General features: G+C 43.7%; 5 protein-coding genes across 5 annotated transcripts; 3 read left to right on the top strand and 2 right to left on the bottom strand.

The window, feature by feature from the left end:
• Positions 1–830: 830 nt before the first annotated feature.
• Positions 831–3,722, top strand: EAF02_004205 (uncharacterized protein). Its single transcript, XM_038900253.1, has 3 exons — positions 831–1,493; positions 1,544–2,504; positions 2,573–3,722. The coding sequence occupies exons 1-3, from the start codon at positions 1,017–1,019 to the stop codon at positions 3,679–3,681; spliced, it is 2,547 nt and encodes an 848-aa protein (XP_038759960.1). The 5' UTR covers positions 831–1,016; the 3' UTR covers positions 3,682–3,722.
• A 1,249-nt stretch (positions 3,723–4,971) lies between these two features.
• On the bottom strand, positions 4,972–6,493 carry EAF02_004204 (uncharacterized protein; the record flags this gene model as incomplete). The annotated part of the gene is made up of 8 exons (XM_038900252.1): positions 4,972–5,474; positions 5,522–5,669; positions 5,723–5,783; positions 5,834–5,888; positions 5,949–5,980; positions 6,030–6,064; positions 6,297–6,374; positions 6,455–6,493. The coding sequence occupies 8 exons, from the start codon at positions 6,491–6,493 to the stop codon at positions 4,972–4,974; spliced, it is 951 nt and encodes a 316-aa protein (XP_038759959.1).
• A 318-nt stretch (positions 6,494–6,811) lies between these two features.
• Positions 6,812–8,185, top strand: EAF02_004203 (uncharacterized protein; the record flags this gene model as incomplete). The annotated part of the gene is made up of 3 exons (XM_038900251.1): positions 6,812–6,917; positions 7,471–7,682; positions 7,787–8,185. The coding sequence occupies 3 exons, from the start codon at positions 6,812–6,814 to the stop codon at positions 8,183–8,185; spliced, it is 717 nt and encodes a 238-aa protein (XP_038759958.1).
• A 1,180-nt stretch (positions 8,186–9,365) lies between these two features.
• Positions 9,366–14,497, bottom strand: EAF02_004202 (uncharacterized protein; the record flags this gene model as incomplete). The annotated part of the gene is given in 3 exon segments (XM_038900250.1): positions 9,366–13,114; positions 13,132–14,259; positions 14,347–14,497. 3 exon segments carry the CDS (start codon positions 14,450–14,452, stop codon positions 9,366–9,368), a joined length of 4,983 nt encoding a protein of 1,660 aa, XP_038759957.1. The 5' UTR covers positions 14,453–14,497.
• A 2,576-nt stretch (positions 14,498–17,073) lies between these two features.
• On the top strand, positions 17,074–20,354 carry EAF02_004201 (uncharacterized protein). Its single transcript, XM_038900249.1, has 3 exons — positions 17,074–17,472; positions 17,535–17,726; positions 17,780–20,354. Exons 1-3 carry the CDS (start codon positions 17,333–17,335, stop codon positions 20,001–20,003), a joined length of 2,556 nt encoding a protein of 851 aa, XP_038759956.1. The 5' UTR covers positions 17,074–17,332; the 3' UTR covers positions 20,004–20,354.
• The last annotated feature ends 798 nt before the right edge of the window (positions 20,355–21,152 follow it).

The raw sequence follows: 21,152 nt of genomic DNA, 5'->3' as shown, positions 1-21,152 counted from the left end.
CAACCCCTCTCTCCTCAATCTTGGTAAAGGATAGTCACCAAATTATCCCACCTATTTGTACTCAATTGGGAAATCGAGGAGGGATTCAAATTTGATTATTGCTGTACCAACAGCCAATTTGGAAGTACTGACCAGTTATCATCAATCATTGATCACCATCCTTCTCACCCCCTACCCGAACTACCCTACCATTTCTCCATCTCTTGTTCGCCATGCATGCATCAATCTGGAATCGGAATTAGTGTAGCCTTTCTGCACCTCCATCTCACAAGCTATCCTGGTTATGGTCAAGTACGTTTTAGATCCCCCAGCAAAAATCGCCAATCAGATCTCTCATTGGCCACTCTCGATTCTTGCGGTCGAGCCTCTTTCTGCGTCGTTTCTTGAACAGCTGCACAAGCTGCAGTACGGAGTATGAACAGCCTCTTTTGAAGCCATACTTACGCCATCGAATGGAGTAGAGATAGCGGTCTGAACGAAAATCTGGAGGAATCGAGGCAAGCAGGTAACCGAAGCGTGGCTCTCTTTGGGTTAATTACGATCATTTTGCTTTTGATGATATCCGTCATCTGTTAATGAAGAAATGCAAGGATAAATCAAAGTTACCTCATCTACACTAAATTTTTATTCAGTATAATGAGATATTTCGCCGTTGTTCAAATCAGCACAGGACTATCATGAAGATCCAATTTCGGTTCAACAATTCATCACCTCTCTTGGTCTTGGAATCACAATAAGCAAATATAAAACCTAGGTGAGGTTATTGAATAAGATAGTAACAGAAACATGTTGATTTTTGAAAACCACGATCGATTGAGGTGCAGTTCATTGCACCCTTATGTTTTACTGGTCGTTCTAAATCTAAATCGTCGTGAGCCTCAAGCACCAAGGTAACAAACAGCCTATATTTTTGGTCACGTGAAATTAATGACTAAGCACGATTCGATGATTTGCACTTCCTTGCATTTCGTTTGCCCGATCAGCAGACAACAGAGAAAATTCATGACTCTCCAGACATGGGATATCAGATGCTCAATCTCTCGTGTCGACGAGTAATGATCTCGAGTAAAGTTATTCATAATGTGGGTCGTTGCCCACGCCGACAAGGAATTGCCAAGCGCGCATTCTCTCTCACTGCCAAAGTTGGCGACGTCATGAAAGAAGACAACAAAGGTGGATTCAAAATATCTCGAGTTGGGTCAAGTCGACAGACACTCGTAAGGTGTGTATTTTTTTCCGCCGGATATCATCCCTCTGTTTCTGGAGAGACGGTTGTCGGAGACCTGATTGATGATATTCAATCGGACCTACAAAAGAGCTCAGAAAAGGCGTCCCTCACAGGTGGGGGGCGAACTCGTATGAGACAAATCCGTAATAAGAGAGCCAAAGATGATAGCTCTAGTTCAATCACTCCTAATATGGTTCTCAACCGAAAACCTTCTTCGCTGAGTCCTCGCCAATTTAGCATCATCTCTCCGGATCCCAAGCGCACTGTAAGCTACATTGGTACTCTTGTAATGCCACCATCACTCATATCATATAGACTAAAGAACAAGTTCTTCAACTCATCTACAAACGTGCCCGCATGACAAAAGCTCGATATCTTGCAGACCCCTCTCCTAATCCACCCGAGGAAGCAGTCGTTATCTTAGTCACCCCAGCGTTTGCGAATTGGCTTGAAGATGAGGATTTTATCAAGCGTGTCTTGGAATGTTTTACATATCATCACGTGGATGGCAAGCCAAACTACGTTGTTGTCGTTGGTGCTGTAGTTGATGGCCTTGCTCCTCCACCCGATGATATTCCCATAGCGGAGCGTGCTGGCCCACTTGAGGGATTTTCGTTCTTGCATGGTCTACGGAGTCGAGTGTTGAGGCCTGATAATGTGTGGAACCCCGAATCATTCAAAGATAATGCAACGAATCCTGACAAATTGTCACATCTCATAATTTCGGGGAACAAATCGCAAAAGCCGTGGGAATTGGCATTGACTACAACGATAAGTCTACCTTTGGCAAATACTTTATTTGTGAACGGCAAGCATTCAACTCTCGAAATAGCTAAATGGACTCGAAGAAATGAGGGGGAGTACAAATGCATACAAAGAGAACAAAAACAATATCAGCATATCAAAGCTTTTCATTATGAAAATACCATGACTCCACCAATATTTGTACCGGCAGTTCCTCTTACTCTGCCCCGACCCATTGCAAATGGGCTGGGGAATATTGTTCGACAACTATCTTTCGGATCAGGGGATACAGATAACAGACCCGCGTCGTCTGAATTGGAAACCCAGGTCACAAGATTTATGGAATATAGTAATTTGCGTACCAACATTGGAGTGTGGGCGTTGATATACCGAAAGGAGCTTCTGAACCCCAATCTCAAGGCTTCAACACTTGAATCCGCAGAAGATCTCGAGTCGACTTGGAGCAATGATGATAAAAATCTAAGATTTGTTGGTACCCAAATAGCTCTTGGGGCCATTCTTTGTCGAGTTGGTGAGTAACTTGCATTATTTCATCCGTCATATTTTTCATCTAGCATACAGCTGACTAAATCTATTCAGTGAGCGGCGGTGGCGGTTGGGGCGCTAAGCAAGGCCTCTTATCCTTGGATCCCCAAATGACATACGAAGACATTGTTTCGGCATCCTTTGAATATACTGATCAATCAATGGAGAAAGCACAAGATTCGACGCTAGGCAATCTCGCTCGACGGGGTGATCACATACAGTTCTTTACCGTCAATCCCTCCAAGCTGAAGGAACCCGAATCTCCAATGGATATTCCAGGATCGACTGAAACCACTGACGCGGATTCCCTCGTCGATGATAAGGTAGCAAGAAAAAGACTTCTTACACAAGAACCAGAAAAGACCAAGTTAAATCTCCGCGACGCTACAGACCTGAGCTGGTCTAGTAGAACTACATTTGGAGCGGTTCCTAGTACAATCGACAAAATACCCAGCTATGAAATCCACGACTCCTCAACTTCCTCTAACGAGACTTTACCTTTCCTGACCTTCCGCAAAGGCGAATTTGGCGCAGTATCCGAGTCTGGAATCTACCTCCACTCTTCTCAGCAAAAACAAGTAAATGCAAAATCATACGAACTCATCAATACGAAAATCGATATGCCGTATTCATATATCTACCGTGATCAACCAGGCACGTCACCCAGGAAGACCGAAGAGTACAAAAAGAGAATGAATTCTCTCTTTGGAAGATTCAGCTCCGATTCCAAAAACTGCGAATCGCTATTCGAAATGACATCAAGATTTATTGTTACGACGGGCCGCGTTCCAACAAAATTAGAACAAAAAGAACTACTGGAAAAATGTAATATTAATCCGAGAATCGAAGCGGCGAAGCAGAGAGGAGGGTTTAGTTATGCGCGCTTTCTTTTTGAGGAGGCGGAAAAGGAAATGAAAAATATGATTCTGCAAGCTAGACTCCTATCGAGGGAAAACGGTATGGATGAAGCTTTCGAGAAGATATTTCCTGAAGTAGAGGAACGCAATTTGATGAGGAAAACGAGAGTCGGGCATACTAGGTGGCCGAAATTTGTGGGGAAGAAGGAGAGAAAGGAGGTCGAGGTGAGGAAGATTAAATATTCTCCTAAGGAGAAGAAACTTAGACTTCCGTATGGGCAGGGGAGTGAGGGGCCGAAGGTTTAAGGGGCGGTGAGAGGATTGGTGTTCGTATGTGGTGGAATCATTACCTGCAAGTTCAAGACCCTCGAGAATGTGAGAAAGGGGGGGGGGGGGGGGTTGTTGATAAGTTGAGGAAGCCACAAAGATTATATGAGGGTATACTCGGTATTTGAGGCTACGTACCGTGTATCATACACAATAAATGTATAGTCAGGCACATAAAAATCAAAACTCGAATCCTGTACATTACAATACACTAAAAAATGCAACACGCATACACAATATCTCCGCAGAGCACCAAGAAAATACTAGACAGTCAAAAGTAGAACCTCGTCTAAATGTGGTGAAAGCTTTAGAATTGAATCAGGAGAATGTGGTGAGTGCACATATAATTTGTGATGTGTATGCCAGCCTTCATATGTCCACATATATTGAACCTTCTATCCTCCAACTTATTCCTCTATTCTCACTCTTACACCCACTCTCCCTCTCCGTTTCCATTCCCAATTTCCTTCTCCATCTCACTCCTTCTTATTTCCCATACTACCTCATTTCCCATACCTACCTCATTTCCCATACCTACCTATATCACGCCCCCCCCCCCCCCAAAAAAACCCTCATATTATACCATCCATCTACCACCAAGTATTCCCTCCTACCTAGGTAGCATTCATCCCATCAGGAATGATAATGATGATTACCTATCAACAGACAATCCCATAATATATAACATAAGAATATAGCGAGCAAGGAAAGTATAAGCCTACAAATTGTATCTATCTAGGGAATGGACTTATACGAGGGAAGTGAATGAAGGGGATATACGAGTATATACCTACCTACCTAGGTAGATAGGTAGTTATCGACCGATGCATAGAGTGAGCATGTAGTGAATTTTATAACTACCATGTGGGATGGAGATATTCCGATAGGTGAATTGGAGAAACACTCAATGAATAGATTATAAATGAGAAGCATAGGCACATGTGATTTGAGTACCTACCTAGCTATTGTAGGAATGATTATAAAAGTACTCGCCTCAATAGGGAGGCGAGTATTCTAAACCAAGGCGGAATTCCTTAGATTGCTGAGAATACTTGGAAAAAGAAATGAGCAACCAAGAAACCATTTTCACCTGATTCAAAGGTGCGAAGAAAATGAGATGCATTCGATCATGTGTAGTACTAAACATGTATGTATTTATTGCTTTCATTCTATAAAGAAAGTCCATTATACTTGCTGAACAATCTATCCCACGAGCGATTCATAGCTATAATTGAATTTCCTCCTACTCTTATGTTACACAACAAGAATCTACTCAACCATTTCAATATCATCCCCAGTTTGATTATGCTCTGGAGCTGCAACTGGAGCTTCATTCGAAGTGTCGTTGACATTCTCTTCCTGTTTGGATCCATTTCCAAAGTAATCATCCATTTCGGCATCGAGTTCTTCTTGTGTTTTCTTTGGTCTGCTCTCTCTTGCAGGCCTTTCTCCTCCACGACCGGCATTACGATCTCCTCTTTCTCTCCTTGCACCAGGTCTGCGACCATCTCTTCCTCGGCGTGGCAAAGGACTGCGCGAACGTCTCCTCCTGTCTGGTCGGTCTCCTCGGTCGCCCGGAACATATCGATCAACATTCTCAGGTGGTGGCTTGCTGACATCAGAATGCCTGATTGGAGGGGATAAAGAACGAGAACGAGGTAGAGTCATGCGGTCGGCCAGGGAACGACCTGATCTCGATGGTTCGTATTGATTTCTACCTCCACGGCCTCTGGATGGACCGTCCGGAACGGACCTCAAACGAATTGGTTGACCTAGAAAGTGTTAAAATGGTTATATCAAACATGAATATAGCTTTTACCATTGGCATTTGCCCCATCAAACTCCTCAATGGCTCTCTGCGCATCTCTTGGGTCCTCATAAGTTACATGAGCGACTCCATTCGAACGTCCAGCTCGGTCGTAATCGAGCTTCAAGAATGAAACACGACCAATGCGTTCAAAAAGACCCTAAAACCATGCTTAATAACAAAAACCTTTCAGTTCCTTCTCATATCTCATACCTCCAACTCTTCTTCCGTCAAATCGTAGTGTACATTCTCGACCCTAACCTTTCCGCTGTTTCTATTTTGTGTCAGCATGCAACACTGATCGAAAAAAGGTATATTGCATACACTGGTCTGTCTTCTTCGTAGTTGCGTCTTTCCGGACGATTCGAAGAACGGGCGTCTGAGATATTTGTGAGCTAGATGGTCGAGAAAGAACGGAAAGTATGGAACTGATGCGTACTTCGATCATCGTATTTGTCATGAACCCATTCGCTAATACTGTCAGTTGATTCTTGATCTGATTTGGAGGTTTGCGACTTACGAGTCTATGTTTCTAGAATCATCTCCTTGATATGGCTGCCAAAGGAGAGGAGGCGTGGGTTAGCTATATATTCTATTTACGTACTATCATGAACCGTCGAGGCGTCATGCACTGATTGAAGCAGCGATGCGATCTGAGAACATTCAGGGAGGAATAAAGTATCTGATGAATGAGGACGTGTATGCACCTAGAGCGGTGAAATGTTAGCGAAAGGACTCGGAACTCGAGACTCGAGAATTGTGGGAGAGTTCAAGAAGAGATTCTTACCTTTCTTACACCGTCACGAGGGTAGTCATTGCGATTGTTTCTGCGGCCTTGTCGGCCTCGATTTCCACCATTTCTCTGCTGCTTGAAGATATCAGTACTATGTCGTGTTGCAAGGCTGAGACAACATGTTCGAGGCGTCGGGTTTTGACAGGGCTTACCTGGCGATCACCACTAATCTCATCAAGGCTTTGATCCATTGTCAAATTATCGGAACGAATTCAAACTGAAAAGGGGCGGGTTGTTTGATATATTGGCTTGTTTGAGGTGAATAACTCTCACATACAATGCACAATACATCAAGGATTCTCCAATACGTCAACTTTTGTGAGTCGCGACGAGGACTCGACAAATGGTCCTGTGCACTTGGATCATGTGATAATTCACATGCATGCATTGCAGCACTGCAATTAACCGCCGTTCTATCCTTCTCCGAAATCGCAGACTTGCAATTCATACAATTAGATAACAAACTTCGCAGACTCAGTCCCTCTTCTTCTTGAACCAAGCTTTCCAAGATGTCACCGCTTGCTACTGTCGGTATCATCTCCATTGGAGAAATGGGTATGGGTGTTGCAAAGTTACTCATTGCCCATAATTATCGAGTTGTGACGAATATTGAGGGTCGAAGGTTGGTTGTGTTATTTTCTATGACTTATATTATCCAGTAACTGTTTAAAGGGGTTATAGTGCCCATGGGGAACTCAACATCGAACTGGCTCTGCTTTCGAGAGAATAGACAATTCGGCTTGAGACATGAACATCCCAAGTACTGTGAACTATCATGTATGGAATGAAATTGGGAGGAAATTCGTGATGGATGAGCCATGGTATCATCCGTTTCAAAAGTAGCAGAATGAGGAGCTAATATGCCTCTTCAAACATCAAAGTTGATGATTGCAAATACGTACTCATGAAAATCTTCATTACTGTATCGTTATTCTACATTGAACTCAACCTTCTTTCCACCCAGCCAAGATACCCATGATCGCGCTCAAAAATCCAAAATCGAACTTCTACCTACAGATGCATCCCTGATTTCACAATCGGACTAAATTCTCTCGATTGTTCCACCCGTGATGCACTATCACTGGCAAACTCGGATTTACTACCGCCTTTAACTCACTATCTCCACCAAAATCCTCTCCCCTCTATTATCTCGACCTAAACGCCATAGCTCCTGCGACTGCTCGCTCAGTCGCTTCTCATATTAGTGACACATCACCATCCATCAGATTCATCGACGGCGGAATCATTGGTGGTGCACCTAAACTTAGAAACGATACCACTACTCCTAATACCACGGCATCTATAGATCCAGACTTAGAACATGCTTGGAGCCGTCCTTCGATTCCCATCTCCGGACCTCATGAACTTTCCAAAGCTCCTGTATCTGGGCACATTTAGCAGATCTTTTGAAATACCAATTATCTCGGCGAAGAAATTGGCAAGGCATCAGGTCTTAAATGTGTTTCGCTAGTACGAGACGAAAGGTTTACAGCCTATGTATTCAAGCATTCACATCGGCTCAAAGATTGGGCGTCCTGGGAGAATTGGAGAAAGAGATGAGCGAAAGAGTACCTGGGTTATGGAAATCAGTAAATGGAGGAATCACAGGGATGCCCCCAAAAGCCTATAGATGGGTAAGAGAAATGGAGGAAATCGGAATATGTCACGGGGAAACAGGATTTTCAGGCGGAGAATCCACCGACGGAAAAGGAGAGGGCGGAAAGGGTATCTTCGGAGAGATAGCCGACGTTTACCGAACTGTCGTGGATGAAACAGTTCTCGGAGAGGAAAAAACAGAAAAGAGAAAAAGAGGAAAGACGTTAGAAGATGTGGCTCAATGTATGACCGAGGGGCTCGCAAGCAAGAGAGTAAAGAAGGAATAAATTCATTTACTCTCATTGCGAGCTTTACTTTCTTTCGACTTGGGTTCGGTTTCATCTCCTCTCATCCCGCGGATTTTATTTGCAGAGTAAGATTTAGAGTGTGAAGGAATAAACGACATATAGTGTTAGAAGGGATTACAATCCTTTGTGAAAATCCATCGATACAACGTTAGATAATAAGTACAGTGCCTATACATAGCTGATCAGAGACAAATGTAATTACATTACTTATGAATCTTCTACCCATATTAACCCGAAATGATACATAGTTAGTCACAGGAGCAAAATGACTGTAAAATGAAATATACACAGATGATGTATGTAAAAGTTCCGAGTATGAATAATCATTCGCTATCGCTTTTCGTTAATTCCCCTAAGAGTCAATAATATACGTACTTCTTTATTAATATCCTCCCTGGCCGGCGAAGTCCTCGTCTCAGGTGTGGAATATCGAGTTGAGCGTTGGTATGCTATGTTATATTGTGTTAGTAATCTTTTATGGAATTATGTGCTTGTTGTCATGCTGTCATATTTTTTTACTAGGTTAGATATGTAAGGGCGAATTCATCGCTCTTTACTCTTTACTGATACGGATAGAGTTAGATGTGTAATTTTACGTATATGTGTGTTTTTGATGATGATTATGACGATCGTTCTGAGTAGGACGATTAGAAAGTGGAATTATTGAATTGGTGTACTTGAAGCCTTTGAGCATATATAAAATGGATATGGTGTCATTATATCATTATTCAACATATTTACCCCTACATGACTATCCTACCATCTAATCCACAACAGCGTCCCCCCCCCCTACAATCTAATCCATAGCGTCCCATTTATCACCCCCCCCCCCCCATTCCTCATTTCCATGAACAGATATCGATCGTAGATACAAAGACTTTGGATACTTAGGTATACGATAGTAATAGTACAAAAAAACAAAAGAAAGTAAAGAAAGTAAAGAAAGAAAAAAAATCCACACACACCCTCCACTCCAGACAATCCAAAACTTTTCGCTCGTTCGCTGAATGCTATAGTATGATCACATTATCCTGTTTTGTAGCTACAAACCCTCCTCTCCAATATAGAAATATAAAAATGACCACCTCTTCTCCTTTCCCCAAACCTCCAACCGTCGCAAGATGAAATATTTTGAATGACCACCACTTTACAAGCCCGTTCACATCAACAACCCCAAAAGCACAAAAGAAACCTGTAAATACAGTAATCCCCACCCACCGAGACTCATCCTCACACCTGCACTCTTCTTCTTCGCCGTCTCTGTTGCACCTCCAGCACCCACAGTCATAGTCCCTACGACCACAATCCCTGTTCCTCCCGCAGCCAAACTCAATATATCTCCACCCTCCGTCACTGTTCCTCCAGCCGTAAGCGTTTGTCCCCCAATGACCAAGCTGTTCAACGGAACTACACTTTGCAAAGAAGCAGTACTTGTTACAAACCCACTATTTGCATTGACTACCACCGCATTTCCAGTAGGTGATAATGAAACCGTAGATCCATCGACTGTAATAACGGAGCCAGGTTTCAGGGTTTGACTACCGATTACAACTCCAGAGGCGGAATTTTTAGTAAAGGTCGAAGATCCAATTACCACGACGTTTGAAGGAAGAGAGGTAGTACTACTGGGAGGAAGAGTAATAATAGTACTTCCCTGCGTAATTGCACCTCCAGGAGTCAAAGTGGCGCTTCCGATGACGAAGCCGGATTTAGTGAAATCGGCTGTTACACTAGATGTTCCGACGACAACGACACCAGGGAGGGTTTCAGTGGTGGTTGACAGAACGACCTTGGCAGCATTGGACGGAGTGGACGTGGACGTAGTGCTTGTGGTTACGCCATTGATGATGACTGCAGAGCCGGATGGAGCAATGGAGATACGTTCACCACTTACCGTGGCTTCGGAACCGGGTTTTATCGTTTGTGAACCGACTACGAAGTTGGAACTTCCTTGACTGAGAGTCAGGGAATTGAATACAACGGGAGCGATAGTGGTTTGGCCAGGTGAAGGCTTGATAGTTGTGGGATTCATAGTCGGGCTGGAAATTGCAGTGGTCACATCGGGATTGGTCTTTACGCCGGTGGGTGATACTTGGATGCTGGAAATAATGGAAGCGGTGTCGGATGCTAAGGGTGATTTTCCTGTGCCGCCGGTTTGGATTCCAGGATTACTAGCTACGGGTTGGGTACCGATTATATCATTCGTTCCAGTGGTTGGAAGAGCTGTACTTTTGTCACTAGGTAGTCCAACTGGAATTCCAATAGCAGGAGTAGTAGTTCCAGTAGATCCAGTAGATGAAGGTGGAGATGCAAGACTTCCAGTTGCAGTGTTAGTTGGATTGCTTATTGGAGCTGTATCTACTGGCTTTGTTCCAGGAACAGATACAGGGTTTGTAGACACAGGTGGAATTGCCGTCGATCCAGGAACTGTAGATACTAGCGGTGATGTGTTTGTAGTATTATCAGCTGGCTTAGTTTCAGGAATAGATACTGGATTTGTTGTAACAGGTGGTGATACATTACTTGTTGTCCCTGGTAGCGGTACATTGCTCGTTGTTCCAGCTGGATTAGATAGAGGCGGTGATGCAATTGATGGAGAGACTGTTGATCCTGTTGGTGCCACATTGGTCGCAATATCAGTTGGTTTTGTTCCGGGTACAGATACGGGATTTGAAGTTGCTTGTGGAGTTGAGATCGCCTTGGCAGTTTCAGTCTGAGCTTTAGTAGTTGGCGATGTTGTTGGGGCAATATTTGAAATATCTCCTCCGCCATTACTAGTGTTTGAAGTCACAGGACTAGTGGTAGGTGAAACAGGTGAGTTGGGTAACTTTGTAGTTGTTGGATTTGAAGTGGTTGCATCAGGTGACTTCGTGGTTCCTGCATTAGTAGTAGGAGAGTTAGATGGCTTCGTCGTAGCCGGTACGATCGGTGTGCTACTTGCTAAGGCCAAGGTAGGAGCATCGGGCAATTTAGTGGTTGCCGGATTTGAAGTAGGAGCATCAGGTGATTTGCTCGTAGCTGGATTAGAAGTAGTAGGAACTGCAATGGATCCAGGAACCGTAGATCCTGATGGTGGTATATTGGCTGTAGTATCAGCCGGCTTGCTCCCTGGCACAGATACAGGGTTTATTGGATTACTGGTGGCAGGAATCGATGTAGATGTATCCTGAGACTTGCTAACCGGGTTGGTTGTTTGTATACTGGTTTGAGAAACTGAAGTAGGGGCATCTGGCGATTTGCTGACTGGATTGGAAGTAGCTGGATTGGAAGTAGCTGGATTGGAAGTAGCTGGATTGGAAGTAGCTGGATTGGAAGTAGCTGGATTGGAAGTAGCTGGATTGGAAGTAGCTGAGCTGGAAGTAGCTGGATTAAAAGTGGCAGAATTACTATCAGATGTCTTACTAGTAGTTTCAGCCGATTTTGAAGTGGCAGAAACACTCGTCGAGACTATAATACTAGTAGGCGAGACAGAGCCCGGTGTCTTCGAAGTGGAAAAGAATGAATCAAGGGTGATAGTATGTGGGCATACTGGTAAGACTTGACCAACAACCGAGAGGGTTGCCGTACAACCTGAAATAACACTCGTATTCATTTCTGTTGATGATGGTTTAGAGAAAGAAGTTTGAGTAGAAGTGGTTTTCGTGCTTGATTCCCCTTGTGACGACGCAGATGTCTTTGAGGAATGTGACTTTGATGATTCTGATTTAGTACTTTGGCTCGAAATCTGAACCTTACTTGTAGGTAATGTAGTAGGTTCTGTTACTTCTTTTGCCGTCCCTGTCTTAGAAATAATCTCTGAAGTTGAAAACTTTGTTGTATGAGAAGTCGTCGATTGCTTATCAGATAATGATTTGATAGACGAGAGAGACGAGTTCGAGGTCTTGGGGTTTTCACTGGCAGTAGAAGAACTATCACCTGTAGTCTTACTGGGTAATGAAGAGGATATATGAGAAGCCCTTTCAGTTGTTTTTGTAGTCTCAGTCTTTTCTGATCGATTGGAGGAGGCAGTGCTACTTGAATGGACTTCTGAGGTTTTAATCGATGTAGATACACCCTCTACTGAACTGCTATGCTTTGGAGTCTTACTGACTGATGATTTGACACTTGTTGTAGCAGTTTCAAGTACTCGTGTAGAGGTGCTTAACTTCTCAGTGGTACTTGCAAGCTTTGTACTTTGAGAAGTAGTTTCCGGTTTTCCTGTAGCAGAAGTCTCGGCAGTTTTGCTCGTGATCTTTGTTTCCGACGTACTACTTTGTCCTTGTACAACCGAGCTATGAGATTTAGTATCTGATTGCTTGATTACAGAAGAAGATTGTCCTTGCACACTCGAGCTATGAGATGTAGTCTGTGACTGCTTAATTCCAGACGAAGAGAGTGACTGTACACTCGAGCTGTGAGATGTGGTACTCGACTGCTTTCCCGAAGATGACTCTTGAGTGGTTGGAGTAATCTGAGTTTTAGTCTTTGACGATACTACAGTTGGTTGAGTTACAGTAGTAGAAGAACTGGATCGTAATTCTTTGGTCGATTGATTTTGAGTTTGAGTCGGTACCCCAGAAGCTTTTGAGGTTGAGAGGCCTAGAACTGATGAAGCCGATGAAGCGGATTTGCTTATTTCTGATTTGCTTTCTTGCGTTGATTGAGCAGAAGATGTCTTTGAACTTGTAGAAGTTGAGAGAACCGATGAATTTGCCGAGAGGGATAGGCTTGACTCTGATTTGCTCTCACGTATTGTCTGAATAGACGATCTTGACGTTTCGGGGGTTAAGACTGCAGTCGTAGTAGGTACTTGTGCAGAAGATGTTAAACTGAATTCCGATTTGCTTCGGTTATTGTTTTGACCAGAGGAAGGCCCAGGTGTCTTGGACGTCAAGATATTTGACGATACCTTGAAGGCTCCGAGCCAATCTCCGATTTCGAATCACGTGTCGATTGAATAGAAGTCTCAGATGCTCTTGAAAGAGAGCTAGATGTAGAATTTATTGAAGATCGGGTCAAGCTAGCTTCGGATTTGGACTCATGTGTTGACTGAAGAGAAGATTCGGATGTTTTTGACGTCAATGTCCCTGATAATCCACTTGAAGATACCAAATTAGCATCAGAGCTAGATTTTGAATTTAGAGCAGTAGAAGCTGGAACAGTTGGCTGGAAGACTATTGTTCCAGAAGATGTAGAGAACACAGTCGTAGATGAAGCAGAATTGGAAGTCCTGGATGCGATAGACTCGCTCTTGGTGGTAGAAATAAGATTTGAGGATAAAGAATCAGTAGACTTTGATGTACTAGAGATAAATGAAGGCTCAGACTTTGATATATCAGTATGCGCTGACGAGGCAGATGAGCTGATGGTTTTTGAAGATGCAAGGAGTTTTGTCGATTCAGCTGACGGTACTGTCAGTGTGAAAGCTTGCGTTGTTGTCGTGCCACCAGATAAAGTCGTCGAAGAAAGTGTTTTCGAAGACAACCCAGATGTCTTTGATAATGAAGGTTCACCAACTATACTTGAATGCGAAGCAGTGGATGCGGTTGAGACCGTTGAAGGCTGGGTTGGATTACTGAGTGTTTTTGATGTCACTAAAATTATTGGCTCAGTTGACTTTGAAGTGGTAGTACTAGAAGCAATAGCAGTATTTGAGAATTTATTGGACGCTTCAACAGAAGCTTTCGAAGACTGGAGTGATAAAGAGGCCAAGTGAGAACTAGTAGGACTCGATTTGAGATCTGTGTTGGAGATGGTAGTGTGTACCGATTCTTTCAATATGGATGACTTGGCTGAGGTTGCAACGGTAGCCTTTTCAGATGTAGATGCCTCAACGACAGCTATATTAGTATGTGAAAGTGATGTGGGTGTATGTACGATAGTGACAGTGGTAGAACAAGCTTCTCTTGCAGCTATTAAGGGCTGGCCACTTGTTGAAGTGACTGTTGCCGTACAAGAGATAGACAATGTGCTAGATGAAATGAGTGTGGTGGTCGGAGACCCTTTTGATAATATGGTAGAAGAAGTTGTATGCGACGATGAGGTTCCATTAGTATACCTTCGAGCTACATCATCTAGGAGGAAAGAAACATATCAGCAGATGTAACACTTAACGCCACAAGATGAACCCAATCCCACAAATCAATATTGACTAGTCTTACCTTGGTCTAGTTTAGAAGAAGCGGTTACTTGATCTAGAAGAGACAGGGTGCCTAGAAGAAGAACTGGCAAAACTTTCATAGTGAAAACGGACAATACGCCGGGCATCAACCCATTGATAAAGTCTTATGAGAACATAGAATTAAAAGAGATAAACGACGAGAGAAGGAGGAAAAGAACAGAATTGTAAGAGGAGGAGGTTCCTATATTCTTCTTGAAAGAATGAAACCCTGGGGCTGAGTACCTAGGTAGGATATTGCTCACCCACAAGCCTGCATCACGAAACAATCTCATGATGAAATTTGGAACATATGTTAACAGTTGGGTTTGTAAGTGAAGTCACTTGGTAGTTGAGAAAGTAACAATTTAGATCCCCATCCCAAAATTACAAGGGTGGTTTTCCCCTTCGCGATGGAATGGGAGGCTGATCAGCGAGATCTTCATCAAATTATTTGCTGATGCAAGAGTCGATGCTGTGCCTGATACTAATGGGCCTGCATCGTAAATAGAGTGAGTTGCTCCATCGGCAACTTAAATCCATCGTAAGCAATATGCGTGGGCCAAATATAGAGCCTCCATTATTCGTAAACAATGAATGGAAGGAGCGGTAGGTTGAAGGATCAAAAAAGATCAAGGAAGGTCCACGAAAGCGGGCTGTGCCAGTCTCCAGTTTGTGATGGGATGAATAAGACTCGGATGAAATAAAATACAGTAATCTTAGTGGACACTTCAAAGGTTCAATATAATAGATGTGGCCCCCTGCAGAAAAAGGTACACTGCGTAAGGGGAAACAACGAAGCACCCGAGGCACCCACAGATAACGATAGAAACCGTTTTCGACCAACCTGGAGTAATAGTGAGGTGTGGGTGCACTGTGAGTGTGGGTGTGGGTGTGAGTTATAGTATGTATGGGTGCGATGCAGTATGCTGGCTGCGCATTCTTCTCTCTTCCTCTCTCGCTCTCTTTCTCAGGATATTTTTGGAGGCGGAGATATTCTGAGGTGACATCGCTCCATATCACCAGAAACCTTGAAGTAAGACGGAATTTCTAGAGATCTGGTAGACACACTTAAACAGGTACCTTCGTGCGATAATGTGATTTGTTAGATTAGCAGCACAGTGAGAGGATCAGTAATGTAAGGCTCAGGTGGCAAATCTGGAAATGTATAACAAACTCATCATTTCCAGAAGTCCAAACACTGCTGGAAGTGACGTGAGGAAGGGGGTTTTTTCCCAGCACGATATCTACTGTACGGGTGTACCTCCTCGTATCACATTGCCCAAACATGTGTGAGAAAACTGGGAATCACCGGAGGTTACAATAGAAGATGGCTTATAGAACCAAAAATCAAATACGGCTGCCTGCAACGTGCATGTATGAACGAGTAGCCGCATAGGAGACTCGAATAAATTGGAGAATGGCCTCTTTGGGGGCTCTTTGCGATGGTGATGATGATGATGATGATGGCGGTGGTAGTGGTGGTGGTGGGTAGTCTCGAGGCAGTCTCGTAATGGAGTGTCTCGAGTGTGCTGCCGCTTATGAGAAATCTTTAGCCACTAAGTCTCTAGCGTATGATTACTTAAGTTTGGGATTTCTTGAGACCTCACGACACGATACCAATATCATAATAATATATATCATACCAGAGCTCTTGTTAATATCTATTATAATATCGTAAATTTCGCAACCATGGTCACCCAAAAGCACAATCAAATATTATAAGAGACAAGTAGACAGCTTCTACCGCGTCTCCGAATCCGACAACTCCTTTCCATTTCAAAGTAACAATCCACATGTCAAGAAACCCTTCCATCTTTTTCAAATCTCAATTACCACCAAAAAAAAAAACTAACCGTCTGACATTCTCACTCATCATCATCCCTATTCCACGTTTTCGTAAGGATTCAACCTCGATTAATCCAATCCTTTGGAAACAGGGGTCCTTGGTTTTATGTGGAAATCAAATGACACGAAGATATCGTTACATCGTCGCGGATTTGAAGAATCAACCCCTTGGTTTCTTTTGACCAAAAAGAAGCGGAAATGCCAGGGTGGGAAATACTACCTAACTTTGAATTGCAATACAGTATCGCATTATTTTGCAATTGATAACTTGAGAGCTTCACTGAGGATTTGGAATCCAGATTTAATGGATCAAAAATCAATTACCTCGGTGGCCGTGTTATGAGAGAGAGCCTCGTTTTACCCCAGGTTTATGTTTCAAATACGCAACTGAAATCATTTTCCTACAATTCTCGGGATTCCTGATAGACTTATAATAGAGTACAGTATGGGGACCTCGGAATTACCCTCAAGCTCCCTTGTCATAGCTACACAGCGCTACACAAAAGCTTCATAGAGATCTTACCAGTACGGTACCTTTTGTTTTCGTCATTCATCTACCAAGCGAGGATAGATTTCGGCCCCAAGGTTATACAGACTGGTGGACCTATTGTCTTATGAATCTCCCGCTTCTACAAAATGGTGATTGAAGATTGGTCAGTCATATACCACATATAGTTCATGACAAAGCCGAAGATGAATCCTTCTCATTAATTATGCTAACTGTCCAATCTCGCCCCTCTCGGTGTGTAGCACCATTCTAAGCTCTAGGCAAATTTGATAGAAGCTGTTCTTTCCTCCTCCTATCCATCCGCAGATCCTGGCAGTTGCAATTATCTGACACACGAAATGATAGTATGGTAGTATCATATAGGTGCCCGGTACGCACAGCACGTTTTTTGAATCCTCCAAGTTCTCGACCTTTCCTACGTACACTACATTTCTTTTAGACTTTCCCGTCTTGATGCAGATCTTGTCGGAAATTTGTGTTCAAGTTACACCTCGTTCGTGCCGTTTGAACCTGTTTTCGTCTGTTCTCTTTTCTTTTTCTTGTCTCTCCTTACCAGCTATTGTATCATAGCCAGCATGTTCTGTCTTTTCAACAATTATTGATCTTATGAAACTCTCCTTAATGATATTTTCCAATGCTGATGTCTTCTTGGAGGTATCTGGTCTTCGCCCTATTGCCTATCCTCGGCCTTCCTGAGCAGACTTTGGCTTCAGCAACTTCATCAACTTCGTCAACCCCTGTCCCTCCTCTCACTGTCCTTCCAAGTGGTAATTGGTAAGTTTTTGTCGATCCTCAAGCGTCTATCTAAGTACATCACTTATTAACGATGTCATTAGGAATGGTATTGACGGGAATTGGTCAAGTTTCTGGCTTACAGTGGGAACACCTCCTCAACCTATCTTGGTCTTCATATCAACAGCAAGTAACCAACCTTGGGTCGTATCACCGGATGGCTGTACTTCATCAGACCCAGGAACATGTTATAGCTCGAGAGGTTTGAATTTTAATTCAAACTCGTCTACCACATGGTACGTGGATCGCATAAGATACTTTGTATAATCATGGCATTAACAAGAGTTAGGGTACCAAACACCATTAATCCCGAAGGTGAATTTGCTTTGGAAGTTGAGTCAAGTCTAGGCCTTACTGGCAATGGAGACTATGGCAACGATACCATCGTGTTGGGATCCCCGGGCAGTGGATCTCCCTCCTTAAGCTCACAAGTGCTCGCAACGATCGCCACTCACGACTTTTGGCTGGGTCTTTTTGGTCTTAATCCGGCACCTACAAATTTCTCGAGCAAAACTGAAGCTGTCCCAAGTTATATGTCCAATCTCAAGTCTCAAGGCCATATCCCATCATTATCATATGGTTACACTGCAGGTGCTTATTATCGTAATGGTGGGGGAGCCAATGGTGGAGGAGTCTTAGGCAATCTTACTTTAGGTGGTTATGAAGAATCTCTCTTTGTACCAAACAATCTTACTGTCGATTTTGCCACTTCTGGCGATGACTTAACGATTGATGTCAATGCAATCACGATTAAATCACCGAGCGGGACGTCGCAAGTCGTATCATCGCCATCATCCTCTTTTCCAGCTTTCATTGACTCATCGGTCCCATACCTATATCTACCAACAAGTATATGCCAAAAGTTCGAAGAAGCTATTGGTATTACCTATGATTCAGAATCAGAACTGTATTTACTGACTGATGCTCAACACACTGCACTTGTCAACCGAAATGCCTCTGTTGTATTTACTCTCACAAATTCGACGTCCAAAGCCATGGTAAATATCACACTCCCATATGCTGCTTTCGATTGGTGGGCCGAATATCCTCTTGTACAAAACAGTACTCGTTATTTCCCACTCAAACGAGCAGCCGATAATTCACAAATCACACTTGGACGAGCATTTCTCCAAGAGGCATACCTGATTGCTGACTACGAACGTTCCCAATTTTCCATTCATCAACGCAATTGGACCACATTCTATCCCACCTCAAATCCAACGCCAATCTTTCCCCTTAACAACCCCGCACCATTACCTTCCTCTTCAAAATCAAAGATTTCGGCTCCTGCCATAGCAGCCATTGTACTCGCAATTCTTGCTTCAATAGCTTTAACCCTTTGTCTGACAATTTTCATTCTTCGCCGTGTACATCAACGCAAACAAACTCCTGGACGGTCCAACACCGTTTCCACCTTCGCATCAACTTCTCGAAGTCTCTCGAAGAAAGAATCGTTCCGATCTGCTCCCTCTTCTCCTTTGCCTCTTCCCTTCATATCTAGCAAAGACAAAGCGGACAAAAAATCTAAACACGTCTCTAATGCGCCTTCGGAGCTAAGTTTCTTCGACAAGGGCACTAATTCTGTTCTTTTAACACCATCCAATCGCTCATTGGTGTCTCTAAACATTGGTAAAGCCATTGGAAGCCCCAATCTCACACTCAACCCTCAATATAACAACTCCGGTGTTTCTATCTCCCGAAACCCCAGCCATAGCAATGCAGCGGATACTATCTTTAACAAAAACCTCAATTTGGTCCCCGCTGAACCAAAACCCGCATTCCATCTCGCAAGTCTTTCTACACGTCGTAAAGAGCGTAAGAAGAAGAGAAAAGAAAAGGCTCAAGAGATATATGAATTGAGTGGTGGTAGCGATGCTTTATGCTGGGCCGAAATGGATGAGATGGATGAAGAACTAGAGGAAATGGACATGGATAGCCGTGCAAGTAGTCCTGCTTTAAGCGCACTTAGTTTTGCAAGCGATGCCGCTCTCATCACATCTAATCCCGAAAAACCAAAACCATGGATGGATAACGATCGTGAAATCCGTGGGAGTGGAAGTATCATGAATATGGGCATGAATCGAGACAGTGGCATGGAACGCATGAATCGAATGGACAAAGAAGCAGAAGCATATCGGGAACGAAGCGGCGGTCATAGTCATCCCGGGATGGGAAATGATACTGTGACGACGAACAATAGTCGTGGGAGGGAATCACACTTTACGAACACTACGATGGGAATGGATACTCCGACCGATGGGGTTGGAACGGGGGGGACCTGGGAATTTGAAAAATACTTGGATTCGAGTAGATTGCCTTGGGTGCAGAGAGGAAGCGGTTTGGGCGTGGTGATTGAGCCTCCTTCGCCGGTGGCGCAGCCTGTTGCGGCGATACCGGCGTTGAGAGAAGGAGCTCAGACCCCGGGTAAGAAAGTGGAAATTGTGAGAGATTCAATGAGGAGTCCGGGACAGAAGAGAGAAAGTGAGAAAGGGGTCATTTGGGGAAGATTCTGAGATCTTTTGCTCGCAGACTTATTTGATATCCATGTTGATGTCACGCTGTGATAATGTAACACATCTTGTAAGTTAGTATTTGGAAAAGAAAGAAAGGAGAAAAGAAAATCGGAATATTTATGGATTACGAATGGGAGGGATTTTATATATTCATGTATTTGCATAGGTATCATTATCTTTTTCTTTCTACAGGAAATCTTGGGAGTCGGGATATAAGCGGGACAAGGCTTTAGGAAAGGGATTTGGAAGATAGTTTCATGATTTGATACCTGGGTTTGAAGGAAGGGGTTTTATTACTTTCTTATGGTTATATTGTTTAGCAATTGAAAGGAATCATGAATCATTGATATCCAATAGATTTCTCGTGCCCGATAAAACGCCATCTTCATTGTCTGAATAGCTTTCCACCAATGCAGTTTGTGGATTAGATCATCATTGACTCCATCGTTTTCCCACAAATCTCCTCTCAGCGTTTCCTTAACATATACACTCGAATTCTACAACACCATCCATCAACACGTATCTCCCCAATCCCGTCTCAAGCCCCCATCCACAATCTAACCTTCACACCTCCCCCCGCCCAGTATAAGGCGGCGGCGCCTCAAGTATGTCCACCTCTCCATCTACCACATCTACCTCATCGTATCCATTCCCCTCATCATTACTATTAATTCTCTCTCCCCCGTCTACTCCCCCAACAACATCCCCATCCCCATCCCCTTCCCCTCTCCCCCCAACCTCACAATACCCCACCCCTCCTCTTCTAAGCGGCAACACACCTCTCAATCCCTTCCCTCACCTTCCAATCCCGCCTCTCCGGAGAGGAATTCTGGTCCTCGCTTCTAACTCATTGATTCCTTGAGCTTGAGGAGATAACTGTGCGTGCGTTTGCGTTTCGGTGTGTGTTTGATATTTACAGATGAGGTAGAAACTGATGATGAGGAAGAGGAGAATGAGGAAGATGGAGAGGAGAATGTAGCCCATGATTGGGATGGCGGGATCCATGTTTGGAGAGTGGGGGTGGGGTGGAAGGTGGAGATTTTGTTGATGGTAGAAAGAGGGTGGAATTTTCAAGGTTGGAGACTGGTGGTTTGGTTTGGTGAGAGTGGGAGTTGGAGTGGGAGTGGAAGTTGAAGACTGCGAACGTAA

This window comes from Botrytis sinoallii (genome assembly GCF_014898435.1).
Source record: "Botrytis sinoallii strain Bc 23 chromosome Unknown BSIN_006, whole genome shotgun sequence".
Lineage (NCBI taxonomy): Eukaryota > Fungi > Ascomycota > Leotiomycetes > Helotiales > Sclerotiniaceae > Botrytis > Botrytis sinoallii.
Note: the sequence above shows the minus strand (reverse complement) of the source record. Positions and strands in the feature narration are given on the sequence as shown.